At 35.8% G+C, this 13,521-nt stretch overlaps 1 protein-coding gene across 1 annotated transcript in view; it reads right to left on the reverse strand.

Moving 5' to 3' along the window:
- The window catches only part of Chc (clathrin heavy chain), a 496,589-nt gene extending 487,639 nt beyond the window's left edge, over window positions 1–8,950 (reverse strand). Inside the window, exon 1 of the mRNA XM_090369802.1 lies at window positions 8,565–8,950. Coding sequence (XP_090225928.1) covers window positions 8,565–8,606 — 42 coding nt within the window. The 5' untranslated portion in view covers window positions 8,607–8,950. The remainder of the gene's footprint in view (window positions 1–8,564) is intronic.
- Window positions 8,951–13,521: the final 4,571 nt, after the last annotated feature.

Here is a 13,521-nt window from a genome sequence, read left to right on the forward strand (position 1 = left end):
GGGAGTCAGAACATTTCCTACCAATTCCAGACACAGAAAAGATATAGTATCAGCAGAAGTCATCTGACTTGGTGTAAAGATGAGACAGTTTGACTTCTCTGGATTTACTGACAGGCCAAAAAATTTGGCATACTTACAGAATATATTTAGGTAGCTGTTTACAGATTCTGAGGAGGTTTGTCTTTCTTATGAGTCACCAACACTGCATTTGCATGGCAAGTAGCATACAATAGGAATGCTGGAATTTGATCCATTAGTGGAGCGAATATTGCTGCAAATAGCAAGGTTGAGAGAAAACCACCTTGTGGGATTCGTACCACAACACTTTTAGAAACTGTAATGCCACTGCCTGTGAAGTGAAGCATTCTGCTAGATAGCAGATTGAGGATCTCTAGCATATTTCCAGGTATTACGTATGATCTTTCAAGTAAGGCAAGGGGTGTGATTTGGACTGAGTCGAAAGCAGATTTCATATCCAGAAAAATGGTGTGAAGACCTTCGTTGTCATTCCACGCACCAAGTATTTTCTGTGATAAGGACTGTAGGTAGGTTACAGTAGATCTATTAGGCATGGCATAATGGGCATGTTCAGGCCTATGCAATGACAAATTTATCCATACCCAATAAACTAATTCAAAAGGTGGCAGTCCAAACCTACTTCCCAAAGGTCCTGTTACAGACCACAAACTGAAACAAACTAATTTCTCAACTTAGACTTCAGTGAACTGATATGTACTTCTCGGTCTAATTTAGTTTCAATTCTTATGTTGATCCTAACCTTGCATCTGATCAAAATTAGTGACCACCTTAATAATAAAAGGTTCATTTACTTTGTCTCCACAAAGCATTTTATCTCAATCAATTTAAATACTTTATCTGACATCTGTTATAACTGTTTGTCACAATGTATACCATTTGTATATCTTAGTTCAAATTCTGTGATTGTGTTATTAGTTAAAAATAATTATACATAATATTACTTTCATTAATGTTTTTTTTTGGAGGGGGGGATGTGAAAGCTCTCCTCAGCTGTTTTGGAGTCTACCATTACTTGTTATGGTTGGCATCTGGTTAAACTTGTGGCTATTGTCCTGGGAACACCTGGTTTTTTTATAAACCAACTTTGAAAACTTGGTTTGTTAAACTTTTTGGGTTACATGTTAGCTTACTACGCTTTAGTTCACATTTTGACAATTATGTGGTAACATACATACATTCAAACTGCTTGCATTCTGAGAATGGTAACCACATTATGCAACTTTCTTAGCCCATTTAATTTCTGCTTTTGTAACTTCAACATTCACACTCCATTTAGAAAGTTCTTCTGGACCATATACTTCCACTTCTGAAGCACTGGATACAGGAGGCATGCATATTAAAGTTACTCAGGCTTTCTTGGAGTGTACAACTGTAATACCTATTCTTTTACCAGTAAATGCTGTAAAATGTCTGCTTTTCCAACATCTGTAATGTCAAATTTTCTTGCAAAAAGCACACACAACTGTACATTCATCATTTTGAATACACTGATCAGCATATTACGTTCATTATTATTCTACTCATCAAAGCAACTTTTGCTGAATTTAGTTCCTTGTGACACAGCTACAATTTCAATCAGAAATACAAGCAACTGTTTCACTCAGCTTCATAGAAACTATTCCTATATTCCATGTTGAATAAACAAGTTGGTCAGAATCCAACATACCAATTTTTTTTTTTAAGTGAACTCAATCTAATCTAAAAGGTATGTGAAAAGGGCACCCATCTTTTCCATTATACAAAGCCCATTCAACATTTTGCTGTTTTCTTTCACAGAAAACAAAAAAAAATTATATATAAATATATATACACATATTTTATATACACATACATATATATAAAAAATAAAGTTTAAAAAAATTTTTTACCACTTCAGGAAAACAAAAAACCTGAAAATCCAATCATGATACCCGAAATTTGTGTGCAAAACTAATAACGCAAATTATCCAATACAAACTAAACTTGCATCATGACATTACAAATTTTAGTAACTTCCTGAATTACTAAGCAAAATTCTAACAATCCAAATAAGCTGCTCTATTTACTTTAGTGACTACAATTCCACATAATTAAGACTATCCGTAAACACTTGTTCCTTTAACTTTTATATTTAAAAGAGATTACCTCAATCTTTTGAGTAGAATGCTTCCAGTCAATACTCTCCAAATGTAAATGAATAAAATGATTTTAATGAATTCTTTCACTGTATATTCATCGTTAAGCACAACGGAATCAAAAGCCGAGAGCTGCAACCAGACCCCAAAACACATCAAACCAACTCAAGAAAACCACGAGTGTGAGAAGACATTGTGAAAGAATAATTAAAATAATAAAAAGACTGAAAACAGTTTACTAGAATAAATAATTCAAATCACAATTATAAAATCTGCTTAAACAAATTGGACATACAATACAGTAAATTTAAAAAACAGTAAATTGCATTTAATTTGTATGTCCAATGCGTTTATCCAAATTTTATAATCTTGATTTTAATTATTTATTCTTGTAAACGGCTTTCCGTCTTTATTATTTTAATTATTCTGACAATGTCTTCTCGCACTCATGGTTTTCCTGAGTTGGTTGGATGTGTTTTGGAGTCGGGTAGCAGCTCTCAGCTTTTGATTCTGTTGTGCATCGAATTGGTCATGTCTCTATAAGTGAAAGAATTCATTAAAACCATTTTATCCATTTACTTTATTTTATTCGTTTACATTTGAAGAGCATTGATTGGAAGCATTTGACACAAAAGATTGACGTAATCTCTTACTCTTTTAAATATATTGTTATAAGGTAAAAAAGTTATTGAGCCTTGTAACTGTTTTTATTTCCTTTAACAGAAAGAGGAATTTAAAGTCTAAATACACTATTCACTTTACATATAAACTGATTTTATAAGCACGTTTTTACGTTAATTTACAATTTTTGCATAATGAATAGGGGAAAGAAAAAGGCCATGTAGTCCACCCTGGATTCACTTTGTTACACAGACCATCCAGTTTTATTTTGGCCAGGAGTTATTAATTACTGAAATAAGTGACCTACATGAGGAAGGGTTTGGGTATTTATTTTCTTTTTAATATATTTTCACGTATTTTTTTTGACTATGTAGCAAAGTCTATGGCAACGGTGGGCAAATGCGGCTCTTCGTTGAGTTAAGTGCGGCTCCCATTGAAAATTTAAATCCGCTTTTTTATTATTATTATTTCAGAACCTTTTTCAATGAATCTTGTTAAATTAACTAAGTAACTAATATTTTGTTATACGGATTTTATGTTATGTTTATTTTTTTTTTATGTCTAGATATTTTGCTATTTTTATTTTGATTATAAATAAATCTGCGCTCATTTACACTGCCGGCACCATCAGCGGACTTGTGCAACACTACACCGGGAGTGGGTAGAAAATGTGACCAAACCTCCCATAAGAGTTTCAATTTCAAACTTTGGAATTAAATTTATTTAAATTTTTTGATAACATGACCTCAGAAAATATCAAAAAACGAAAATACGAACAAGAAAATAGAAACTTTCAAGAAGAATGGGTAGAAAATTTTGCTTTTATTGACAATAATGGAAAGTCATTGTGTCTTATTTGTAAAGTTACAATTGCAAACTACAAAGTAAGTAATTTACGTCGACATTACGAAGGAAGTCATCCTCACTTTTCAACTCAATATCCACTCAATTCAAAATTGCGAACAGAGAAACTTAAGTCCTTGCAATCTGGTCTTCATATGCAACAAGGACTCTTGTCTTCTTTTAGTCGCAAAGATGACAGAGCAAACGAAGCTAGTTTTTTGATAGCTTGGAATATTGCTCGTGCCAAACGTCCATATGGAGAAGGAGAATTTATTGAAAGAAACTTGGAAGTGGTTAAAGTTTTGGATCCAGATAATACAAAACTGCATAAATTGATCGCACAGGTTCCTATGTCACGCCGTACAACTGAGCGTTGTATTGGTGCAATTAGTAAAAATGTTGAAAATAGTTTGATGTGTGATTTGAAAAATTGTACAGCATTTAGTTTAGCTCTCGACGAGTCTACAGACATTCAGGACGTTCCACAATTGGCTGTTTTTGTCTGCTATGTATCTGCAGATGTAAATGTTAGACCTAGTAGCTCTTATCGAAACAACTCGTGGTATAGATGTTAGAAATGCACTTGATGAAGTGATGAACAGGTTTGAATTGCCTCATGATAAACTTGTAAGTGTTGCGACTGACGGAGCGCCTGCAATGATAGGGTAAAACCAAGGTCTCATTGGTCTTTTAAACAACGATCCTAAAATTCCACGTTTCTTACCTCTTCACTGCATAATTCACCGCGAGCATCTCATAGCGAAGTACTTCAAATACGGAATTGTGTGGAACATTGTTTTGCAAATTGTGAATTTAGTTAGAAAAAATGCCAAAACACATTGTCAATTTAAGAACTTTTTAGAAGAGTTGCGAGTGAATGACGAAACAGATGAATTGCCCAATGATTTATCCCTATGGTGTGTTGTAAGATGGCTGTCAACTTACAATGTTTTGGGCCATTTTGTGGAACTCCTAAATCCCATCATAACATTTACAAAAAAAAAAAAAAATACCCAGAATTAGAAAATGAAACTTGGCTTTCTGACTTAATGTTCCTTACAGACATTATAGAATATTTGCAAACACTTAATTTGGCTTTACAAGGAAAGGAAAAAATTATTATTGATTTGTCACAAACTGTATTTAGTTTTGAAGCTAAACTTTGGCTTTTTGTGTACTATCTTAAGAACAAAATATTTAATCATTTTCCACAAGTAAAAGCAAATATAATTAATATCAAAGAAGAAAAGTTAGACAAATACAAAGAAAAATTGGAAGAATTGCAAGCAGATTTCAAACATAGGTTTGAAGATTTGAAATCACATTTGCATATTTTGTGAACCCATTTATTTGTGATATTATTGAAGATGGATTTCCAATTTCTGAAATAATACTTGTTGAAAAAGTGGCTGGGGAATTAGAGTTATTAGAGATGAAAGAGGATCAGGCATTGCAAATGCAGCACAAATCTACTTCTGTAATTGAATTTTGGAAACTCTTGCCAGAATCAAAATATCCACATTTAAAGAAAACTGCAGCAGTCTAATTTCAATTTTTGGTACAACATATTGCTGTGAATCTTTGTATTCCACAATGAAGTTCGTGAAGTCGAAATATCGTTCACAGTTGACCAATCATCATCTCACTGAATTGTTGAACAGCTTTAACAAATTTTACGCCAAATGTCAGCGCCTCCGTAGCCAGGTGGGCAGGAGCAGCAGTGCGTAGTACACGCTTCTTGATTAGACCGGGGTTCGAGCCCGTCACCACCAAATACTGAGGATGCGGAAAGGTCAGGGAATAACCACCGCAAATCCCCGGAGCAATATGGCCTTAGTTGCTAATGCTCCTAAATAATAACAACAACAAATTTCAAAAATTTGACCAAATGTCTTCGTTAAATGTTATACTTTTAATTAATGCATTTTTTATTAAAATTTTGAAATAATTATTTTGTATTTTCTTTCTCTTAATTATATTTTCTTATATATTTATACACTTAAGACGTGTATAATATGTAATCATATTAATTAAATTAAATTAAATTTGAATTTGTGTATTTAATACTATGTAACTATGGTGTGGCTCTTTATAATATATGAAAAACCGGAATGCGGCTCTCATTGACCTCATGCGTGCCCACCCCTGGTCTATGGCTTCTACTGCACTATATGGCTGATAATCTAACATTACTTATAGGGATCATGAGACTCCCTAAATATCCCTATTGTAGATAAATAGATCTTAGTATTATGTAGCACGTAGATATTGGCAATCCCCCACTGATATGATATAATAACTATTCAACTATGTAGGAGACAACTGTATTTATTATAAACCCACATATACTTGACTGGCTCCAATATTCACTAGTTCCAATCCCTCCATGAATTTTATTCAAATCATACTTCAGATCATTACAAGAATGAAATGCCCCTTCTCACTGCTGTGTGCAGTATAGCTACACACATGTTGCCATATTAGATTTGACACAAGAATATTTCTTTACTTGTAATCTAGCCATTCAGCACAAACAATATCAGGAACAATTTTTATTCCTGATATTTTCTTTAAATTATTAACCCTGTAGAAATCTACCATATCATAGCTGTGGCATTTAGATTACATTATAATACACTATGCCCTTTTGTTAAATATGGGCTTTTAAACTATTTAAATAAAGGAAAAAAATTGTTTCAAATCAAACGGTATAAAGAAAACACTTCATTTTGACCATATGTAGCCATCCTGGAGTATAAATTCATTTCATACCATTCTATATCAGCAAATTCATTATCATTCTATCAAATATGTCCAAAATACTGCATATAACGAAAAGAAATAACTGCCTTACTCACGGCTCCATTAAACGAAATGACAAAAAAAAAAAAAATGAGTGTTAAATTCACACTAGTATTTTATTTCATACGGATTAGGAATTAGATTTAAAAAAAAAAAAAAAAAATTATATTTGCCTCCATTTCATAACCTTAATTTGAATAGCCAGAAAAATAAACTAAATAATTTAGTGAGAAAGAGAAACATATCTTAACTGAAACACTTAAATATCCAAAAGAAAACAGCCTAAATTTTGCTTATCTGCTGAATATGGACCCTTCATCCTTAGTGCCCAGCACTGAGAAGTTGACAGATTTAATAAACCTGTCAACTACTCAGTGCTGGGCATTAAGGATGAAGGGTCCATAATCATGAATGGTCATTAGTGTAGTATCTCAAATAGAGAGCTTTATGGTAAGTGGGGGGGGGGGGGAAAAAAAAAAAAAAACGTTTCTAGTACCCTGGCTTGGCCTAAAACTAAGAAACTAATGAAAATGTTGTCTATTTGAGTCTTTCCAGTTGTTGTGAATGACAAGGGTGGGAGAAGCAACTTGGACTTCTTCCTGGAGAAGAAATTAAAGTCTTGGGGGAGAAGCGAATGGCAGGTGAGGGCCGTGCAAGACTCACCACCACCTGAACACTGGCTCTCTGAGTAGCTCCTTGCCGGGACAACTCCAGCTTTAAAAATTGTTAAAAAATACTTCTCAATCGCAAAATTTATAAAAAAAATGACCTTTATATTAACTAACCATTCAGCAACCTTTTTGTCAGCAAAAGGAGAGTTACTTAGTACAAAGAAGCACACTATTGAAGTGCAATAAAAAATTGGTTTATTAATTTTAACACAAAATGTAAATGATAGATTTCAATCAGAATAATTTTCCCTTGATAAGCATCGAATAACGCATAGCTAGTATATTGATGTTTAACGGCACCAGGGGTTACCCCCCCCCCCATAGCTAATGTGATTTTTAAAATTTTAGCTCCATTAGCGACGGAAATAGAGGGGGGACACGAAAATTACTCACGTTTTCCTGGCTGGGGTCGCCATTTTTAATTTTAAAAATATTTTAAAATTAAATTTTAAACCTACTGGTTGAGCTCTTTCCAACGGTGTATAATAAGCTATAGGCTGCCGACATTTTTGTCCCCCACCCCTACACACACATTTCTCGGAAAATTTTTTTATCAACAACGATCAATATATGGCGTTATGTTGGCCCACATGATGTACAAACCAATGCAAAATTAAGTTAACAGGTTGAGTGGTTCCAGAGATACAATGCTGTGACGGACGGACAGCCAGCCGAGTGACATAAGGGTCCTTCGTTAGACCACGGACCCTAAAAAGTTAGAATAACAACCTGCTTTATATAGTTAAAAAATAAACAAAAGCACTTGATATTTATTAGTAATCTAATTAGTTACCAATTACGCGATGACAACCAGCTACTATTTGTTTTTGGATTCTGCATTTAAGCAATAAGAGTTTCGAGCCAGCTGAGAAAATAAAATATCGCAGTGAAATGAATCAACTCTACCCTTTTAATTTAAATAACTGAAAATCCACCCACACAATTATTAAGCATTCTATATGCGAATTGCAGCAGTATCAGTGTGCTGATGCTGCTATCATTACAACTACTACTCTTCTATTACAACCTACTTTTCCCTAATTCGCACTATTATTTAAAATAGTATAATTGGTCATGCATAATTAGCAACCGAATTTAAAGGGGGAAAGATAAACATTTCGGGGTATCTTGATTCAAAACGACTTTATCCGATTGTCAGTATCTCTGCTGCAGCAGAAAAGCCTTCACAAAATTTTTAGTTTTTCTTTTACAAGCTACCGAATAGGGTCATTTCATAAAAATATCTTAAAACTTTAAAAAGTTGTTCGGTTAAAAGCGTGAATAAAACGTGACGATCCAGAAACCTAACTGCTAAGCCTACTACATGAAGGGGCGTATCACGCGTAATGAATGGGCATCTTCAAGTAACACAATGTAAAATCTACGCACACCCGAAAAGTATCACCGGTGGTGGCAATGCCTCATTGATAAGCTTACATTAGGCTTAAGTTGTAGAACGCTTTTTTTAACTTACCTGTAAATGCTCTTGAAAATGTATCGGTAATATCTGCGTCATGGTTTATCCGTAGCCGAACTCTTTAGGTGGCAGAATTACCTTTTACGTACAGATATAAACACCGGCGGCTCTATAATTCAGAGCATCAACACCTCCACCACCACAGAAAATGGCGTTCATACACCGGCGCTACTGTCGATATGGAATGTAGTCCAAAACTCACTTAAATTCTAAATATTACATATACGTTCACAAAATAAAAATTTAGATATAAAATTTCAAGGAGCCTTTACTCCTTAATTTATGAAAGTACGAAGTTGGTTTATACGTATGATTTTAATTACAAAATAAGCAATAAAAATACTCTCCTGGCGGATGTACACAGCTCATTGACCTGCCACATATCTGCCCCGCAATCATGTAAGCGCCACCACGCCTCTGGAAAATTTTGACATCTACCTCTCAAAATCCTTTTAATAATTTCGAATGCAACTGAACATCTGAGTTTTACGTAAATGAAGATGGTGGGATAATTTTTCGAATAACAGGGAAGACGAACATAAAGAGGTTGCATAGAAATTTTGTAGATAATTTATTGTGCTAAAATTATAACTATAATGATACTGTTACATGACTCTGCATATTCTTGCAGGTTCACTTGATTATGATCATAGAGCAAGGCTGGATTTGCCGATGTTTAGTGACGCAATCTCTCCTGGGCATCAAGGTAACGGGAAGCTCTCAGAAAAACACAATTACTGTAAGGAGTAAAGCTTTTCCGAGCATTCAGTGAAGCTGGCTCCTTTATCCATTTATTTAGCGTTATTTTTGTGTACTATGTCTAAATTATTAGTTAATATTATATCTCATATAAATATATTGTGTCCTGTCAAGTATCCCCCCTTTTAATTATGTCACTAGAATAAATATTTTATGTATTTATGTGCTCAAGGGACCGAGTTCACCTAAATCCAATATTGACCAGAAATAAACACAGTACAGATAAATACGGCAATAACCGTCTGTGTACAGGTCGACTTATGGTTTTACTGTAAGGTGGCTACACAGAGACGGCTTTATTCATAAGAATCTGGACCACTCCAAAGATCTGAAACTGTACAGTTTTATTTGCATATGTGGAACGCCACAGTTTGATTTGCAGATCTGACTGCCACATAGAGGATCAATAGCAGCTCTGGATCATGTTCCTGAAATGCTACTAAAAGCGAAGTGCCGTCCCGAGGGTACAAGAGATGCACTGCACCGGATGCCAACGTTCAAGGGGCACCTGAAAACCTGAAACTTACATACACATATGAAGAAAATTTTAAATGGGCGCCAAATTTCGATTGGCACCTGGGTGCCACATACGAACACCCCTGACTATTAATATACACATGAAATACACGCAAATATATAAGAATTGATAGATATAATCGATACAGATTTAAGAACTATGCTTTGCTGGCACAGTTATTTTTGGAATCCTTAAAATAAAATTTTGCCGACCCCCCCGAACAAAAGTAATTGCGTTGTTCCGGACCACCTGCGATCTTTGAAAACTGTGCCACTAGACCTCCAGTAAAATTGGCATTGGTCACAGCTAAAACTGCTAGTATAAGCAAAACTTGCAGATTAAGCCCATGGAACTGATTTCGTTCGTTGACGTTCAGCTTTCAGAAAGCCCATTCACCTGAAAGCCAACCTATTTAATCGCAACCAGCACAGTTTTGTGTGATATTTTCCAATGCTGGATTTCAGTGATCAAATTGACTGCACGTATACTTTTAAAGGCCTTTTATTAATGATTGCCAGAAGAGTGAATTTTACACTATGTAAGGGAGTCATGAACTCACAGAGAATGACGAATACAGATTTTGCTCCAAAATACACCAAATATAGACTTCCTGGACACTTTATTAGGGTAAGTGAGTTTTGTGCTGTATCCAATAATGTATACAAAAATATCCAATTCAGAGAAATCGTCTGGAGAAAGTGTTATTAATTCATGTGATCCCACTGCTACCTGAAACAGCTCACCAGCGTGGGCATGACGACAGAATCCCAGGTGCATTTCGCAGGTGCTAAAACAATCAGGATTGTTTTTGAAAACACGGATTCAACATCTCAAGTGAATTATCAATTGCAGCCAAACGATAGATCAGAGAACCTCTGCATTTAATGTGGGAATACCACAAGATATGTGTACCACGATGGCTACATGGGAATGCATCGGTAGTGAACCACATTTATTTATCTAACTTCGGTTTATTTTATTTCATACTTTAGCCAATTTTCGTGTCTGTGCCGGTAGCACAGTAGTATCGTCACCGTCTTCCCCAAACCGGATGGAAAAGGCCCAGGGTTTGAATCCCGCCGATAATGCGAGGAACTTGCATGGTTTTTTTTTTTTTTTTTCACTCAGTGGCTGAGTTAATCGGTCTCAGGCGGAGATATCAAGACTTTTTCCCACGGAACCCTGAGCTTTTCATTCGGCAAAGCTGCCAAATCGACCAGAGAGCACATAGAATTTACAGGCACAACACACAGTAGATAAAATAACTTTCAGGATGACTCTTATAAATTTTTTTTTTCAACCAATTCCCATTACCTAACACTTCCCAGTGCGAAGAGTACAACCACGGTTGTATTGTACAGCATGACCCTGATATTAGTAACTGATCAGGGAAACAAACAGGAAAATAAATCTTGCTATGGTGAAAAAAACACAAAACTTGAGCAAAGGAGGAAAGTCATGTGGTCTGAGGAGTCCTAATTAACGCTTCCCATTTCTGGAAGAAAACATAGTGTGTTTGTTGGGGAGGTGGGCAGTGGTTCCCCACAAAGCAATACTTTGTGGCATCATTAAAATGTAAGACTCTGCAAAGCCAGAGGAGCGTGAGTAATGTTGAGCACCATGAGTTTTGTGTTATTCATACATCCTTTGTGGTCCTGAAGGGAAGCACAAACACAAAGGAAGGTACTTCGCAATATCCGTCCACTGCATGAAGAATTAGACCAGGAGCTTTAGGGATGGCTTACGGGCTGACCACTGGCAGAGCCAAGAGAAATCCCGAATGAAGAGAAGGGTGGCGACAGTGGTAGAAGGGCATTCAAAGATAAAGGTAAAAACGGGACACAAGAGAGAGAGAGAGATTCCCCCGAGACGAATAGGAGCTCGGAAAACCTATAGTAGGCAGAGTACCCTCTAGAAGAGTAGGAAAGACAGTGAAAGTACCTAAGCTTGAAAACTTAATACAGTTCCAAGGACTTTGGAGGCAGCAACATGTTGGAGAGCATAAGCTTTGTGACAGATTGTCTCTTCTGCCAGAGGAACAAGAACGATGACGTTACTTCTACAATGGTGTCTCAGAAGCTCATCTGTTGAAGGTGGGGTGAATATTCGGCTTGGAAGTCATCAGGCCAACAAATCCCACAGATTAATACGAAAAGACCTATTGTTCCATAGACAACTATGGTAGGGGAAAAAAACGATCTCAGCACCACTACCAGTTACCTACTTAAATAGGCTGGTTGTTATAGATCTTTCGACCAAGTATGGTAACTATCTCAGGGCGCTACAGACTGCTGCAGAGCGGTTTGCGGTGGCAACACGTAGAATGCATTCGCACTGAATTACAGACCGTCGTGGCTCAGTTTGGTTTCTTCATCTTCTTGTACTTAGACAATATTTTACTTCCACCACTTCAATTGACCAGGTGTTCCAGAAATATTACTACCTTATTTCGAAAACAGTTGATCTAATTTATTAATATATGCAAAATATACAATCGTCCCTACAAAAGAAATGAATATTTTGCCAAGTTGCCAAGCAGGGCGTTGCAAACACTTCTTGAGACTTGACTATCTGTACTTACTAATCTATGATACTATCATTCTAGACGAACTAAAATAATAATAATAAAGGCTAGGTGAACAAATATGTTCATTATTATTATTGTTATTATTATTAGCCATATGGTCAAGGAAGCCTGAGGCTTACGCTGCACCAGCCAAAAAAAAAATTCTCCAGTTACCTTGAGACAGAGAGAGAGAGAGAGAGAGAGTCAGATATAGAAAGGAATCACCAAGAAAGAGAAGAATAATGATATCCAGCTAAGGACCCTGGGTGTGCCAAGCCAATCTCACCAGATGTGAGCCCCTGGGGGTATTGCAGAACAAAGGGGAAAATGGAGATAACAAACTGAGGAACAGGAGCGGGTAAGCCTCCAATAAGTTTGGTTAGTTCCCGTAGAGGCAGACTCAAGAAGCTCAATTCTATTTTCAGATGAGGTCTCCATATTTGAACAGAGAACTCTAAATGTGGTCTTACAATTGCCTTATACAATGGGATTATTTTCTTGCGATCTCTACAAGAAAACTTTCGACAAATTATCGGTAGGGCACCAAGACCTATGCACTCTTCAAAGAACTTCGTATCTGCCCGTACTGTAATTCCTAGATCCATTTTTCCTCCACTGATTTTAATTCACCCTACCTAGTGTACAATTTATGTAGAGGTTGCTGTTTCCCCTTGCATTTAACAGCATAAAAACATAGCTACCACTTCTCTGACCATGTTTGTAGTCTGTTCAATTCATCCTGAAGGACTGCTGCTTGGCACTGATTGCTAACCACTCTACCAATGTTTAAGCCGTCTGAAATCTTGACATCACGCCTTATATCTTTTCGGCAATATCATTTATGAATATTAGAAACAACAATGGTTCAAGAAACGATGCCCGAAGAATAATAAGAAGAATAACTTGAAGAACGGCAACGTGAGAAGAATAGTAAAGGTTGAATTGTAAAAATTAAGTATTTTGAAGGGTTTAATCACCTCTTGGCATATATCTGTTGCATGTTTTGATTAGTTAACGTATTAATTTGTGTTTTACAAATAGATTAAATAGGCTTAGTAGCGTTCGTTAGCGTATGTTTTTTTAAATTTAGCTAGCGACTTCCACTCCCCCTC

Source organism: Mastigoproctus giganteus, chromosome 3 (genome assembly GCF_048544385.1).
Source record: "Mastigoproctus giganteus isolate SK-2022 chromosome 3, ASM4854438v1, whole genome shotgun sequence".
NCBI classification, from domain to species: domain Eukaryota; kingdom Metazoa; phylum Arthropoda; class Arachnida; order Uropygi; family Thelyphonidae; genus Mastigoproctus; species Mastigoproctus giganteus.